Source organism: Papilio xuthus, unplaced genomic scaffold (genome assembly GCF_000836235.2).
Source record: "Papilio xuthus unplaced genomic scaffold, Pxut_1.1 DF825783.1, whole genome shotgun sequence".
NCBI lineage: Eukaryota > Metazoa > Arthropoda > Insecta > Lepidoptera > Papilionidae > Papilio > Papilio xuthus.
Window position 1 is genome coordinate 1,092,138 of NW_013532866.1, and position 18,276 is coordinate 1,110,413.

The window sequence follows — 18,276 nt, forward strand, 5'->3', positions numbered from 1 at the left end:
AGAAGGAAACTAGTTCTGATTATTCTAGGACTAGGAATAATGAAACCAAATACGCTGCTTCTAAAAACGGTTTCGTAGTCAAATGATTTTTTAAGAAAACTTGGCTTAACTAATAATTAAAGTAACCTGATTATAAGTAATTTATTAACATAGTTATAGTTAAATCACATCAGTCTGTAACTTTGGTCACACGCAATCGTGTTCAGAGTGGTAATATTGACATGCGCCCACGCGTGCGATGTGAGCAGTATAAAGCCAATGATATTCGATACACTAAAACTGAATTCCTAGTATTTTTTATCTTTTTCCTTAAGTAGTTTAAGTTTTTCCTTAATTTTATCCTTTAAGTATATAATAATTTCATGCATTAAAGCCTAATCACAGCACTTTTTATTTGAAGTCTTCCATTTTTGTACTTCACTGGCTGTCGCCCGCGACTCTGTCCGCGCGGAATTATTTATAATATTAAATAAAATTAAAGTGACAAACCAAGTGATAATATCAACTAGTTGACGATTAAATTCAACCATTCCAAATTTAAAAACGTGTCCAACGAGTACATATAAAACCTCTTTCGCTAAATGTAACTGGCACACGATAAAAACGTTCGAAAATCAAAATCCCATAACTGGTAACAGCCTTGACAGCCGTGGACATGAACAGAAACCTTTAAAGTGCGTTATCTAAGGTTGTGCAATGCAAATCATGTGCGGGCGTACATTATTTTGTGTCAGGGGCGTTTATTTACATTGTTGTGTTTTCAAATTACCTCTTGTACAGCCCTAATATTTTTCTAGAAACCATTCACACCAACCGAAAATTCGACTATACGTTGTTCTTTTAAACGGTTTATTATAACGGTGATACTAAACCGAATTATCATAATCAAATGTATCGTGAACTGTCCTCAATAACTATTGAAGTAGGAGAAATCCTGTTTAAAAATCCGTAATATACCAATGAAGCCAATACTAGCTTGTATTAAACTTTGTCGTACTAATATTATAAATGGGAATATTTAAATGGATGGATGAATAAATGTTTGAAGGTATCTACAGAACGGCTGTATGGATCTCGATGAAATTTGGCATACATATAGAACATAGTCTGGAAGAACACATATCCTATCAATTGCTTTAATTCCGCGCAGACGGAGTCTCGGGCGACAGCTAGTATTCCTATAAAGTTGAATATATGGATAGGCTTTGATGGCATCTCTTATTTAAGTCTCCTTATTTAGGCGTCTTCAGATATCGATGACGTCATCTGATTAAAGATATAATCCTGAAGTCTTTCACAATGACCCACTTTAGAGCATAGAAGGTCAGCATTACTTGTAGGGTTGGTAACAATTATTCTCTGATTAAGTTTCTAGTTAAACAACTAAGTAAAGTCACACCAAGAAAACACCATTTAGATATTTCATATATGATATGTGTCATAATGTTATGCGAGGGTAATAAACATACAGCTGAGCAAAGGCTCTATCTGTTCTGCATTGCAACGCTTCATTGTAATTTTTTTGATTTTTTCTTTTTTCTCTTTTTGGTTGTGTTATAAGTGTTGTAATGTTTTTGAACAGATTAAATGTCTTATTATTATTATTATTAATGCAAAAATATAAATGACATTTGTGAGCTGACACAATTTTATAAGTTTTAAATCTTTGGTCTTAATATATACATATTATATAATAATATAAATGCAAATTGGTGGATGTTTTTTTGAAGAAATTTTACACAGATGTAGAACGTTGTTTAAAAAACAAATAGGCTACTAATAAAGTTTATTTTTAATTGCACGCGGACGAAGTCGCGGGCGACAGATACTATCATCTTTTCATTCCACATTTAAAAAATAACAAATTATCCGTTATTAAATCAGTGACAGCCCTATAAAAATCACGTTATAGAAGCTAATTGTACCCGCTATAACGCTATAACTTGGACAATAGCTGACTCAACAGTCCGTGGGCAGCAGTTAACATTATTAACAACTGTTACATTTCATTCATTCTAACATATACAAAGCTAAAACAATTATTAAGGTAAATTCTTTAATAATACTATACTTTTTTATATTCATATACGTCCCTACCGAGGGGCTCGGAGCCTACCCTGAGTTAAGGGTGATTAGGCCATAGTCAACCACGCTGGCCAAGTACGGGTTGGTTGACTTCACACGTATCTTTGAATTTCTTCACTTCTTTGAATTGCATCACGATGTTTTCCTATTAGCTACATGTTTTACGAATATTCGAATAATGTAAAGCGTCGGTGACTCAGGGTCTAACCATTTGACTTGCAATCTGCAGGTCGTTGGTTCGAATTGTTTTTCGATTATCGATTTACATATGTACATCTTACACTTAACAACAGTGTAGGAAAACATTGTGATGCTGCACATATCTGAGAAGAAATTCAAAGATATGTGTGAAGTCAACCTGCACTGGGCTAGCGTGGATGACTATGGCCTGGTCACTGATTTAGAGTAGGCTCCGAACCCCTCAGTGGGGTCGTATTGACCTGATCTGTAAGCTACTGTTCTTTTATAACGCTACAAAATTAACTAATCGATAAAAACTTTTTAACTAGGTTTATTAGCCTAATAAATTTTTACTGTCTTTTTCGTAGATTGGCGCCAATAGTTCCAGTGATTCTTATATGAGGTAACTTTACAGTTATTTAGATATCCCAATAAACTGGATTTCTTAATCTAGTTTAGTCTAGAATTATCTAGATCTGGGATAACGTGGAAGTAATACGGTTACGCTAAACGATACCGTTTGTTTACATAACATAGTTTTTTTCATGTTTCATGTTTAGTTTACTCATTTGTGTATATTCAAGATGTTTTCTTGGAAAAGAAATTAGAGTTTTAAATCATAGTTGTGACTGCATTGATATTTCTGGTAACAAGTAGCTGTCACCTGACTCCGCCCGTGTGGGATTAAAAAAAACCTTAATTAGTAGCCTATGTGTTCCTCCAGACTCTGTTCTACATCTATGTAGGCCTAATTTAGTCCTCTTTTCCTTCCCACCCTTCTTCTTATAAGGAAAGAATGGGAAGTGGAAGTGGATGAGAGGATGCATGGAAAGGGAAAATATTTTCTTTCTGTACATCCTTCCGTCAATTAAAGGTAGGCAACAGACACATCGCTATTTCAGTGATTTCAGGTGGCCGCTCGCTCGTTTGCCACCTTATGATATAAAAAAAATATGTAAAATTACAGGAAGATCCATGCAGCCGTTCTGGAGATACCTTCTTACAAACATCTATAATAAAATACTTGACCTATAAATACATTTAAATATCTTCGTTAAACAATACGCATTGTATAACTATAGATTAAACATTGAATATAAAAATTAAAAACAATCTGATCGTTGTTTTCATTTCCGCTACAGATTATACAACACAAGATAATTGCCTGGAACAATGGTCGTTCGGAATTACGGACTCATCGAGATATATTGAACAAGGTATGCGGTACAAGTGATAAACGATTACATCTTACTTTTTACTAATATTATAAATGCGAATGTTTAGATGCATGGATGTTTGTTAGAAGTTATCTGCAGAACGGCTGCATGAATCTCGCTGTAATTTGGCTGGTTGAACATATTCTGGAAGAACACATAGACTACTAGTTAAGTATTTTTTTTTTAATTCCGCACAGACTGAGGCGTGAGCGGCAGCTATTAGTATTATAAACATTTCGGAAGTATTTTTTTTACATTCTTTCGTTAGGTCTGTTTGCCTTGCAAGGTATAAATGCGATTTTATATCACCATCTTTCAATTGCCAATGACGAAGTTCTAAAATGAAAGTTGTTTAAGACAATAATAATGGCCAAGGACCGAAGAGGTTACTTCGAACATGTGACAAAACTGTTATGTTTCTTATGATTATCTATGACACAACCAACCATAGACACGAGAGCTCAATATAGTCATAGACAACACCGTTTCTCCGTATTTAGTTTTATTATATCCGACACGCCATACTCTTGTAACTTGTACCACCCATAAATACAAACATTAGAAAGCGATCTACCATCAATATGGTCAATTTAAACAATTTGTGAATTATAGTCTCGTACAGAGAAACTGACGCACGGCTACCAATAATAATGTACACAAACAATTGAATAAGACGAACATCATAGAATATTCATTGTATTGCGTCATTTAGTTCGTAGTAAGATTCTAAAACGTGAGTTTGCACTGAACAACAGTGTTTTAACAGTGGTAGAGCCCGCTTAAACATCTTCGGACTAATATTATAAATGCGAATGTTTAGATGGATGTAATGTGGATGGATGGATGGGTGGGCTACACTAATTAAGTTTTTTTATATATCCACGCGGACGGAGTCGCGGGCGGCAGCTAGTTTATAATATTAATTAAACTGAAATATGAAAGCAACTCAGTAGTTTTGTTACGTTGCACAAGCTGTCGCCCGCGACTCCGTTCGCGCAGAATTAAAAACTTAATTAGTAGCCTATGTGTTCTTTCACACTATATTCTATATATATGCCGTATTTCATCGAAATTCATTCAGCTGTTCTGTAGATACCTACATACAAACATTCTCATTTCTAATATTAGCAAGATTTTCATATACATAAGCAAAAAAATATGAATCGATTAAGAGTTAGAAATGTTAAAAATGAACTTTTATCGTTAATCTCTTTTTCCACTAAATGTCCGACGTAACAAAACAGTGACATATTGGTATATGTTAGATATTACAACGAACTAACTGTAATCTATACTAGACTAGCATCAATTCTAAGAATCGATTCATCGTATTCGAATCATCATTCCGAGAATCGATAACTTGTTCTAAAGTCTGACTATCGTATGTTTATATAGATTTAATTCGTCGAAATTGAACCGGGGTTTGTCTACGATGCAACTAAGACTTTTGGTATAAACTATTGCGTATATTCCAGGAAAAAGAGTGGACAGAAAAGCTATAAAAACCACATAGAAGTCAAACTTTAGACTTTACCATTTTATATCTCATTAATTGTTAGTTTATAATATAATATGACGAATAATATAATATCGTGAAATTGTAAATAAATATTTTTAGTCCATCATTATATTAATTAATGATCATCCATCCTGTTCATTTTTTATTAACATTTTTATGTTCGAGCTGTCGCCCGCGACTACGTCAGGCTATGTTCTATACGTATGACAAATTCATCAAGATCCTTTCAGCCATTCTGGAGATACCTTCAAATAAACATCCATCCATCTATATATTCGCATTTATAATATTAGTAAGAAGTATGATAGTATGATCGAACATGGCCAAATCACTATTACCAACATTTTTCGGAGAAATGTCATTTTTTTAATGTTGTCAACATTGAAAAATTTAAAAGTCGAATATACTATCCACTGGTCATACAAATAAAAGTAAACCCAGTTCAATTAATTACCGTCAAGAGAAACGTATTAAATATTACTTGCCCTTTTACTTTCCACTTTGATTTATTGTTTTAAATCAGATAATATTAAACAAGTTATCGGACATTAGAAAGTTGTCTACAAGGCAAAGGTAACATTGACATTATACCACTGAAAAAAAAATATTAAAAGCAAAAAACTTATACTTGAAAAACCAAACAATACAATAAAAATATAATTAGAGATGTTCATCATCATCAGCTCACTATACGTCCCCACTGTGGGGCTCGGAGCCTACCCTAAGTTAAGGGTGATTAGGCCATAGTCAACCACGCTGGCCAAGTGCGGGTTGGTTGACTTCACACATATATTTGAATTTCTTCCCAGATATGTGTAGGTATGCGATGTTTTCCTTCACCGTAAGAACGTCGAATAAATGTACATATGTAAATCGGAAATCGAAAAAGACATTGGCATATGGTGGGATTGGAACCCAGGACTTGCGCATTGCAAGTCAAGTGCTTAACCCCTGAGCCATCGACGCTGGAGATTGTAATTTTTTTTTAATAATAATATTACTAATCGCATTTAATTATCATAAAATACGTTTTACAGAACACTAATTGACGTTTAAATTCCGCCATATTGTAATTTTAATTAGAAAATGTTAAATCACTGGCTGCTTGCGTCATTTCGTACAACGTTAAAAGAAAAAAAACATGTCTGTGCTTTACGACCAAAGCCAATTAAATGTACATAACAAGGACGTAATTTTTACTGCTACATACCAAACACACACTTTTAAAAAATATAGTAATTGTCACATAGGGCGGGACCTTCAGCCGCCAAGATATTTGAAAAGAACTATACCAGCAAACGTAGATATGTTTTAAAAAGTATGTTTTTGAAGTAGTTTTATTATAAATGAAACTCTTGCCAGCTAATTCGTACTTGCGAAATTAAAAAAACCTATGTGTTCTTTAAGACCATGTTTTAAATCTATGTCAAATTTCAGCAAGATAACAACAAAGTAGTCAACCAACCCGCACTTGGCCAGCGTGGTTGACTATGGCTTAATCACCCTTAACTTAGGGTAGGCTCCGAGCCCCTCGGTGGGGACGTATGAGCTGATGATGATGATGAACAACAAAGTAACAACCATCCAAACATTTGCATTTATAATATTAGCAAGATCATTAAGAAAATAAAAAATGTAATAAAAAAATAAAACGTTCTAATTTTTATTACTTATTTGATGAACAAATCGTAATGACTCAAACCAGCGGGGGAATTGGCGCGCCCCCTACGCTAAACTTCGCCAAGACATACATCAATACAAACTCATTAATAACCTACGATATATTAATTTAAAACAAGTTTTTTTGTCTTAACGATTACGTTATCTACACACGTTTAAATACCCAGTATTTATTATCTATCCAATATTATAATAAGTCAATCAAAATTCAACCTTAATCCTTCAGAAATAAAGCTCATTTTATATTAAATAGTATCACATAAGCATTTTGATTTGTTTACGAAAGTTAAATTCATGGACAGCGCTTTGACTGATTGCCTCATAAATGTATTTAAAAATATTCATAAATTATTATAAGATTTGTTTTAAGACTAGCTGTCGCCCGCGACTCCGTCCGTATGCAATTAAAAATAAAACTTAATTAGTAGCCTATGCATTCTTCCAGAGTATATTCTACGTCTATGTAAAATTTCATCAAAATCCGTGCAGTCGTTATGGAGATATAATACCTTCAAACAAACATCTATCCATCCATGCAAAGATTCTCATTTATAATATTAATAATAAGTAAGATTAACCGTTGGTTTCTGAGGCTTATCTTTGACAAAACAGTGATAACAATATGCTTTTAACGGAGATTTTAGTTTCATGAGCCTAAGGTAAAAGATAGAAGCTTTATTTAGAGTAAACGCAAGGCAATTATTCCCTATCCTACCAAAAATTGTTATATAGGTTTCGTATAAAATTCCAAGATATTATAAAGTTTGGATAGCACTATACTTTGAATATCGGTCATGACTATCACAAGCGAGTCTTGTAAGTGATTTAGGACATGTTATTGCCCTCATATAAAGTACAGTTAGACGACACTGATATTCGTTCGATGAATCGTAAGAAAGTCTTCCCGGTTAGTATACTAGCAGTTACCAATTACTTCGTCCGCAAAAACAATTATAAACAGTCTATCCAAGGATAGTATAGTTTCCCAACAGTAAAAGAATTTTTCAAATCGGTTCAATAGTTTCGGAGCCTATTCAATGCAAACAAATAATCAGATTCTTTCGTATATTCTTTGCCATTATTTACTATATATTGTTAGGAAGAAAATCTGAGACTGTGCCGGTGTACTGGCACAAGACTAGCCTTACTAAAATGTCGACGTTTATGTCCCCTCACTAATCATTCTGACACTTGACTTTGTAATGAAAGCGCGCCATTCGCGTCAAAGGATTCCAACTAATAATGTCTAAAAATATGTATGTATTTCATAGACCAACATAAAGATGAACAAAAGCGGAGGGAAAGTTTCTTTTTAAACTTTGAAACTCGAAGCGGACGATGTCGCGGGAAATAGCTAGTTCTTTTTAATTAATTTGAAATAATGCACTACATTTTTAGTAAACATATCTTACTATCTTACTAATATTATAAATGCGAATGTTTAGATGGATGGATGTTTGTTGATCTCCAAAAAGGTTTAATGGATTTGGCTGAAATTTGACATAGACATAGAACATAGTTTGGAAAAACACAGACTACTATTTTTTTTTAATTTCGTGCGGACGGAGTAACGAGTGTCAGCTATAAAGTATAAAATGGTTAGTTGTTTACTCCTTAGCAAACCTTAGGACATGCATCGTAAAGAGAAAGCGACGGCCAAATGTCTCGGCGCCGGATCGTCTGCAGCCAGCTTTAAGCAATCGATATTACTATTTGTTGTAGAAAGTACATTGCCCTTAAGACTGTAGGGAACCTTGCGGTCAGCACTTGAAGGTTGTCATGGGATTTTATGGGCGATAAAAACTAATATAGTTACCTCGAAATATCAAAAAACATTGGCAATTTTTTTGTCTTTTAAAAACGAATGTAACTTTTTAAACGCACGTTTGCATTCAAATATTGTGACATCCTGTAGCCTAAACGACTTCGTATTATTCCTTCTTCTTAATAGGTTTTAGATATTCTTAAATTAAAATCGATTTATCAACTAGAAAGAAAAATATGGATCCTCTAGCTGTCGCTCGACTCCGTCCGCGGGAAATTAAAAAAAAAATAGTAGCTTATGTTTTCTTCTAGACTATGTTCTACAACTGAAGCAAGTTTCATCAAGATCCATTAAGCCGTTCCGGAGATACCTTCTAACAAACATCCATCCATCTAAACATTCGCATTTATAACATTACTAACAAGTAAGATGCAACAGCTTAGATGAAGGGATGGTTGTTAGAAATTATCTGTGGAACAGCGCAACGGATTTTGATGAAATTTGTCATATATATAGAACATAGTCTGGAAGTACACATAGGCTACTTATTAAGTTTTAATTCCGCGGACTAGTTGCTTAGTTTATTTATATTACTAAATAGCTTACAACATAAAACCCAAACCACTTATCCATCTACGTAATATACTTAGCAGACATTTTGATACTTATTGCTAATAAAATAGAGGTCATATTTGTAACTTCTAAATTGAACTAATTTGTTCAATGAACGTTGTTTCATCGGAATGCGTGCTGTATGATGTCATAGATAATGTAAGTAAAAGAAATCTTACTAATATTATAAATGCGAATGTTTGAATACATGTTTGTTGGAAGATATCTCCAGAATGGCTGCATGGATCTCGCTGAAATTTAGCATAGATGTAGAACATAGTCTGGAACACATAGGCTACTATTTTTTTAATTCCACGCGGACTGAATCGCGGGCGATAGTTTATATACATGATACATATAATAACGATGGTACATTTTCTCTGCCGAAACATTTGCACAAGTTCAATGAAGCTAGACAAAGTGTATTTGATCCGAAGTGGTTCCATAAAGAATTTCAAAAATGTATGAAAATTACCGCGACAATCACCTGACTGAATCGCTGCGGTGCGAAAGTACCGTGTCTAGCCACGCAGGGCGCTTAACCCTTAATTCGATGGTGTCCAGTATGACGAACAACTAATTAAAAAAAATCTACTGAACTAGTTCAGAGAAAATTACTTAAGTATGACTTTACTAAAAAAAACAGTTTTTTTACAACAAAAAATTTCGTCGAATTAAGGATTAAAAAGGGCATAGGCATCAAAGAATTACTCGTATCCCTGTTAACTCTCGCCAAGAACGTTTGTAGTGATAAAATTATGGGTAGGAAATTTAATTCTTCGGCTTTGTCTTAAATAACGAGAGTACAAGGAAATAGAAGCGACGCGAATCAATATACACTAGTTAACTTCATAGGTCACTTGATTTGCCGTGACCAATACTTTTAGTGCTGTCTATTTATTTTAAGTGATTCTATTAGTATTTATTGGTCGACTGAGTGCCTTTTAGGGGAGTTGTCGCTCGTAGAGTTTGAAATTCCAAAATTTAATAGATTTTGCCTGAACAAATGGTTTTAAAATTATCGAGTTTTAATCCATACACTCACACATCTATGAAATATAAGAAAATAATATTTCGTAAACAAAATGTATTTGCGTTGCTGACATTGAAAAGCAAATTTTAAAAAGATTTCGTCCGGGTAATCTCCGAAACAGCTGGATTGGAAGGTAGCTGAATGCGGTAGTAACTTGGGGTATTCATTTTTATTCTGACAAAGTCGCAGACAACTGTTATTTATAACAAAACTAGCTATCGCTTGCAACTCCGTTGGCAATAGCTTAATGGTTAAGGGTACGGAGTTCCGATCACGAGGTCGGGGGTTCGAATCCCGCCATTCGACTAATGTCGTAAACCATATCCTAGCACACGCCTACAGCTTAGTTGGAATGGTAAAAGAAATATTAGTAAATTTACAAAAAGATCTGCTAATATTTTAACAAAAAAATTAAAAAAGAACTTTATTAGTAGCCTATGTGTTCTTCCAGACTATGTCTTACATCTATGATAAATTTCATCGAGATCCATCCATCTAAACATTCGCATTTATAATTTTAGTAAGATATAGAAGATTCCCTTTCTTTGTATGGACTTCTCGGAACCGTATCCCCTCACGTCTCCCCCTCATCATCCCAATCTCAATGCGTTATAATTACAAGAAATTGTACTCGCCTGCACTGACACTTGATGTCCCAGATACACACGTGTTGGCCGTTTACTGGCCATACGAGACTTTATTATTGCAACCATGATTTTGAACAAATTCAGGATAAGTTTCCTTATGAGAAAAAAATAAATTAAAATGTCACTTTATCAGATTATAAATTAAATTATAGTACCATACTTTGATAGTTGTTTTTTATAATTATATACATATAAATATTTATATTATACACATACACAAAAACACACACACACATGTACACACACACTCACTATAATTGTTAGTTCATAAATTAGTTGTTTTTCTACACAAATAAATATTAAATTTACATGTAAGGGAAGTCCTTTGCTCCTTAAGTACAGGTCTTCCTAGTTAAGGAGCCAAGGCAACATTGAATTTTGATTTTTTTGTGAATAACAATAAAGATTTATTCATTTTTCAATTTTTTTTTATAAGATAAGGGGGTAAATGAGTGTTGAGAACACTGAGGTGATCAAAATGTCAAAGGATATAACACCATAGAAACTACAGATACATTGCCGGACTTAACTTCAACAAAAACCAATACTGTCTTGTATCTAAGAATCTATGGGTTTTTATCACAATTAATGTCCTTCTAAACACTCTTATAGTAAATATAATATTACAAATGGCATTGTTTGGATGAATAGATGTTTGTTAGAAAGTATTTTCAAAACAGCTGCATGGATCTCGCTGAAATTTGACATATATGTAGAACACAGTCTGGAAGAACACATAGGCTAAATTAAGTCTTTTTTACGACAGTTAGTAGTAAATAATTTCTACTATATTTGCAAACCAATTGATTTAAATTATAGCTCCGTCATATAACAACATTGTCCCACATTTAACAACAAATATGGTGTCAATAGCTTTAGCCAATTGCCTCAGCTTACAGCTATGCAGTGTGGGAAGTGTTCCATTTGACACATTATGTACCAGTCAATGACTTAGCATATACGACCAAAATATTAAAATTTTATTGATAAAATCCTAAAGAATAATATTTCAAAACTAAAAAGGTCAGCACATTACTGTTTCAAAATCTGGATGACTTAAGCTGGATGATGAAGCTTTGCTTGGTATTTTTTTTTTTAATTGAGTTGGAAATTATATTTCAATTAAATAAAATGATGAAATATGAATAATATTTTTCTATCTTACCGATAGAAAAAGTTAACTTTATGTTTAAGTTAATTATCGATAAAACACGAATAAAATGACATTTTCTAAAAATGATTCCTAGCTAGATCGATTTATCGCCCCCAAAACCCCCTATATACTAAATTTTATGAAAATCGTTGGAGCCGATTCCAAGATTCCAATTATACATATACAAGAATTGCTAATTTAAAAATATAAAATACATCTCTATAAGCAACATAAGTGAATTACTTTCACACAAACAATCCATACTTTAAGTCTAGATTAAATAGATTAAGAAACTAAAAAAAAAATTACTAACATGTTCTTCCAGACTTTATTCTATAGCTGTTGCATGTGACTCTCTGTGCGGAATTAAGAAAAAAACTTAATAAGTAACCTATGTGTTCTTCCAGGCTATGAATAGGTATGCCAAATATCATCAAGATCCGTTAAGCCGTTCCGGAGATACCTTCAAACAAACATCCATCCATCTAAACATTCACATTTATAATATTAGTAAGATAATGTGCTAATTTAGCAATGTGGTTGAAAAATTAACACATATTGAAGAACTTCCAAATACTACTAAAATATACATACATATATTTTTAACATATAAGCTATATTTTATGACAACATTCTATCATTTAAAGACTTTTAGGTATTAAGAAATACTTGCCCACACATTAGTCAAATTCCTTTACTTTGGATAAAGTTAAGAGCCAACTCTGTGTAGGTAGCATTATGTAATCCATTGATTTTTGAAATCTCTTAAATTACAGAGTAGTTAATCGATCACTAAGGATATACTTAGTATAGATTAATATAAGAAATTAAACTAAGGAGTCTGCTTAAACAATTATGTTACATGAGTCATGATAATATCTTACTTCTTACTAAAATTGTAAATGTGAAAGTTTAGATGTTTGAAGGTATCTCTAGAATGGCTAAACAGATCTTGATGATATTTGGATGTATAACACAGTCAGGAAAAACACACATGCTACTACTTAAGTTTTTTTATACCGCCCAGAGTCGCGGGCGACAGCTAGTTGGGCGTAAAAATATATTTAACTACCAAACAATTGGTTACTAAGTTATAATATTTTTTTAGACTAATAGTGAAACTATATCTATAACAATCCTGAATTATTCATCAAGTAACCATTCAATTGAGACAATTAACAATTCAAATTCATAAGGAATAATTATAACATTTAACACATGAAGAAACAGATAAAACAAAAAGTGACGATACTTTTTGGAAACTCCTGTGAGTTATTCAAAATAAAAAGACGTATTTCTTCATTTTTAAAAATAACGTATTTGATAAAAAAAAATAAACAAAACTAGTTCTTATTTTCTTGCACCATATGCAGTTTTTTTAACATCGAGGTCAACTTGGCTGGGGATAAAGCAAAAAATTTTGCAATGGATGTCAAAAAAGGAGACAACAAGTTTGTTGCTTGACCGCCCGTAAAGTTTGAATCGTGTCCTTTACGAATTTTATATTCCTAAAAACATAATAAAACTTTTCTAACTTACCAGAACGATTTTCTGACACAAAACTTGTTCGTTTATTCAAATTTACATGTAATTAGAACTTCACAAAATGAAAACAATCACAAAAAAATCTTTACTAAGTTATAGGCGCAATTTAGCAACTTTCAAAAACATCACAGATATGCCACAACACAAATTCGAATTACAGTTAATAAGTTCCACAAAATAAAATAAAAAGTCGGTTAGTTTTATTGCAAAAAATAAAACATAAACATAAACGAAAACAAAATCCACCGACCTACAAGACCAAACGAACTGTACTGAACAGAAGTGAAGTTAGTTGAATTGCATTAAGTTGAATGGAGTGAAGTGATTAGCGAAACATGTTCATGTTATCGCCATCTAGTGGCGTTTTTATTCACTGATTTATTGAAAGAATTTTCTTTTAGCAGTTCAGTTTCACAAATATAGATGGCTCTTTTAGTTATTGATGTATTGTTCACTTTTTCAAACTCCTTAGTTCCTATATTCCTAACCAATTACTTAGCAAAGAGGTTATAAAACAAAGTTTTAATAATAATTCTTCATTTATTTACAAACACATTACGATTGTTTTTTTTTTTAACATTTTATATTAATTGCATCACAATAAATTAAACACACAAGCCACGGTCGTTATATTGAGGAGTTTGCGAAGCTACATAATGTCAGTAAGGTCCAGTTTCTGCCGCTTCCACTGAGATACGAGGTTTGAAGCCACGCTCATCTGCCTCGTATTCCACCACCTGGTATAGAAAAATTAACTCATTCTACCATTACTGTTCATTGTTTAATTGTAAACAATTTCGAAATTTGCTTTAAAATATTCATAATTCAACCTTTTTAATTCATTTGATTCTTTGAAGATTGAAATTGTAATCGAAAAACATTGATCTATACCGAGGGCTATATATTTATGTAATTAAAATTCTTCCAGGGCTGTATTTACTGTGTTGGGCGCTCGTGGGCGACAATGAGACTGGCGCCCCATAAATTCCGGCTCCCAGCGGGTTAATACGGTCCTGTCAAATGTCTCACCTGCTTGGTACCATCAGGTAGCACCACGAAGTAAGATCCCTCTGCTCTCTCCGCCTGTCGCGTCTCCACATGACCGAAGTCACTGCCGCTGCTGTAGTCGCTTACTTTGTATCCAAATTCGTAGTTTGCGGGTTCCTGATACATAAACATTACATTTCTTGAGATATTTCATCATCATCAGGTCACCATACATCCCCACTGTGGGTCTCAGAGCCTATCTTTATATATATAATTCTTCTGTGAGTGTGTATGTCACTGAGCTTCTCTCAAACAACTGGACCGATTTTAATGAAATTTTTTGTGTGTGTTCAAGGGGATCTGGGAATGGTTTAGATTCACAATTTTGTCCGCTGGACAATGTTTTTTTAATTAATTTTTAATTTATTAGTAGTTGTTGATTTTGGAATGTTTTACATTGGATCCGACAGACGGCGCTACCATCGCATGTGTAAAATTGTCAGACAACGTCTGTCGGGTCCGCTAGTCTAAGATAAGTGACTGGGCCTTAGTCAAGCACATAGATCCAGTGCGGGTTGACTTAACACATATCTATGAATTTCTTCTCAGATATGTGCAGTATTACGATGTTTTCCTTCGCCATAAGAACATGTTTAATTTAGTTTAAATATGCCTCCATGTTATATTATACAATTAGAGTTTCCAAATCTAGGAATGTCTGAAAAATCTAAATAGGTACCTGGTTGAGCAGTTCCTCAAGAGCGCTTCTGGAGTAACTGTATCCACCAGATGTATCACTGAGTGAAGCTTCGTAGCCATCTTGCGAAGATCTACATAAAAAGAGAATGATTTTTACATCGTATTTTGAATTTTTTTTATATCATTAGCTGGCAAACGAGCGAGCTGCAGTCGCTGTAATAGTGAAGTGACCGTTGCTCATAGACATACGAAATTGCATATGCGTTGCCTACCTTTAATCGACGGAGGAGAGGATGCACAGAAAGAAAATATCTTCCCTTCCTAAGCATCCTCTCATCCGGAAAGTCCACTTCCATTCCCCATCCTTTCCTTATAAGAAAAAGGATGAGAAGGGAAAGGAGACTAAAATTAGGCCTCCGGGACGCACTCATCATACTGTAATTGGAATTGCTTCCACTTGACGCCTGTCTTCTGTGTGGTCGTGGTATTGCACCGGGCGAGGCCAACTGTTGTATGTAGCACAAAGATTCAAAGCGACTTTAAACCTTTGAGTAGAGGACAAACAAACCTTCCTGAATAAGACGAAGCTAGTGCATTAGTTTTATCAGTACTCCTCACTTCAGGTGTCCCATATTCTCCCATAGGAGTTCTTGCATTCGGGGCTCCGTACACAGTCGACACAGAACGAGATAGACCTTCAGAATAAGAATCTCTAGCAGCTATTCCTGGGGCACCGTATTCAGTTGATAATCTAGGTGCACCATAAGTTTGTGGAACTTCATTCCTTAACGAAACCATAGGGTTTTGGTAAGAACTTCTATGGTTGATTGATGATTGGGTACCAAATCTTGGAAGACCGTATTTCTGAACTGGATGACGATTAGACTCTGGAATGCTGTAAGATCTTTGCGGGGCATTGTAAGCTGAAAGAGAGTTTCTAGGTTCACCATAAGTTTGAGATACTCCAGATCTTAAGTTATCTTGGGAAAATCCTGCTGTGCTATATTCTTTAGGAATGTTTCTAGTATTTGGTGTTCCGTACAATGATGAAGATCTGGTGAAAGGTGTACCGTACTGTTGAGATATACCACGGACGCTGGGTGATCCGTAATTTTGGGATATTTCGTTTGCCTCATTAATTGATCGTGCTTCAGAGAAATCTGGAGGAAGATATTGTCGATGTCCAGGGTAGCCGTCACTGGAAATAAAAATATATAAGTTCAATTAGGTGATAGTGAATTGACATTTAATTCGTGTTCTTCCTAATTCCTATAAAAAGATGGCAAATCGGTGCCCAAGTAATATTGTCAGAGCAGCCGCTCTCTACGTTTCATTTCTATTTTACTAATATTATAAATGCAAATGTTTAGATGGATGGATGTTTGTTTGAAGATATCTCCAGAACGGCTGCATGGATCTTGCTGAAATTTGGCATACATGTAGAACATAGTCTGGAAGAACACATAGGCTACTATTTTTTTTTAAACTGCGCAGACGGAGTCGCGGGCGACAGTTTTTTGATAATAAATTAATTATTAATTTATATATTGATAAAATCAAGTTCCTTACCCAATTGGAGGTTCGGCAGACACCCACGAAATCAAACATAATAGTACAATTATCATCTGTAAATAATAAGAAAATTCATTTGAATATTATAATAAGAAAAATTATTATTCTAGACGACCCTAGAAATATCCCCAGGAATCTCCAAGGCAATGTACAGGCAACTGAACATTTCTAGTGGGTTAGTCACCTACCCTGCTATTTAGTTGATACCAGTTCGAGATGAAGCCTACGAATGATATTCCCAAAACTTTAAAGCTCTATTTATACTGATTGCATTTGACAGGATGAAAGCATTGATAACTAAACTATAACTAACAGCTAAACTCTATTGCGATATGTTAAGGATGATTTTAGAATGACAATAGTAATCGTGTATAAGAAATAACCCTATTGTTAGTCTTCAAGGTGCAAATGACGACATGTGGCCGTATTTGGATCACTCATTAATGTAGATCATTTAATACTATTTTGTGGTCTAAATGTTTCGATTGTTCATACTAATAACATTTAGAGAATGTTTAGCAAAGCTTTCTAAGAAATAAAGTTAAAAAATTAAAGATACGTTAGGGAACAAAATTTTAAATATAGGCAGGAATTTGGATGATTTGATGGACGTTTGTTTCAAGGTATCTTCAAAGGATCTCGATGAAATTTGATACAGATGTAGAACATAGTCAGGAAGAAGACATACATAGGCTACTGAGTTTGTTTAATTCCGGGCTGAGGGAGCCGCGGGAAAAAGAAGGTTTGTTCATATAGTGGATATAGATGAAGGTGTTAAAGAAAGTCGTGTTAGTTACACTATTTATAAGTCAAGAACGGCTTTACCGATATGCCTGAAAATTGGTGAGGAGGTAGCTTACAGCCAGGTGACGGACATAGGATATTTCTTGAAGAGCTGCTTTTTATTTAACTTATCTACATATTAAGTTTTTTATATACCCACGCGGGCGACATCTAGTTAAAGTTAATGTTACTGACAGAAAGTTAACCTTTTTAGTAGGTACGTGTAAATTATATTATATTTGAACAGACAATATTGGTATCATTGTGACCGCCTATATCTAAATGACTGGAATAATTTTAAAGTATGAGATTCGATTCACATTATTTCCTTGAATAATAAAATGTTCCTTAATAATGTCGCTTTTATTGGTTTAAGGAATGAACTAGTTGTTGTCTTCGACTTCATCGTGGAATGAAATACAAAAGGCTTAGTTACTACCGTATACATAAGCTATCGATTAGTTAATTCTCGTCAATAGCCACCCATTTCGGATATGCGGACAGTCAAAAATTTTAAAAATTACATTTTGTTCGATGTTACGTACATTCCAATTTTATTAATTGCAGAAATATAGACATACTAGCTGGCGCCCGGGAAACCGTCCGAGCAGAATTACAGAAAAACATATGTGTATGCAAAATTTCATCGCGACCCGTTCAATCTTTCTTGAGATACGTTCAAACAAACATCCATCCATCTAAACATTCGCATTTATAATATTAGTAAGATGAATAGAATGAAGCTAATTAGCGACCATTTCAACTCATTTCTTGCTGTGGGTTTACAGATTTTTATTGA

The 18,276-nt window shown here is 33.9% G+C and overlaps 2 protein-coding genes across 3 annotated transcripts in view; both read right to left on the bottom strand.

Annotated features, from left to right (window-relative positions):
- The window catches only part of LOC106125769 (golgin subfamily A member 4), a 62,615-nt gene extending 48,919 nt beyond the window's left edge, over nt 1-13,696 (bottom strand). For both annotated transcript variants that reach the window (XM_013323100.1, XM_013323099.1), the window contains exon 1: nt 13,431-13,696. The gene's annotated coding sequence lies outside the window, so the exon portion shown is untranslated. The remainder of the gene's footprint in view (nt 1-13,430) is intronic.
- Nucleotides 13,697-14,044: 348 nt separating this feature from the next.
- LOC106125650 (uncharacterized) overlaps nt 14,045-18,276 on the bottom strand; it is a 41,582-nt gene continuing 37,350 nt past the window's right edge. Inside the window, exons 8-14 of the mRNA XM_013322930.1 lie at nt 17,747-17,763; nt 16,883-16,917; nt 16,692-16,747; nt 15,691-16,320; nt 15,163-15,253; nt 14,466-14,600; nt 14,045-14,173 (exon numbers count right to left, since the gene is read on the bottom strand). Of these exons, the coding sequence (XP_013178384.1) occupies nt 14,096-14,173; nt 14,466-14,600; nt 15,163-15,253; nt 15,691-16,320; nt 16,692-16,747; nt 16,883-16,917; nt 17,747-17,763 (1,042 nt within the window). The 3' untranslated portion in view covers nt 14,045-14,095. The remainder of the gene's footprint in view (nt 14,174-14,465; nt 14,601-15,162; nt 15,254-15,690; nt 16,321-16,691; nt 16,748-16,882; nt 16,918-17,746; nt 17,764-18,276) is intronic.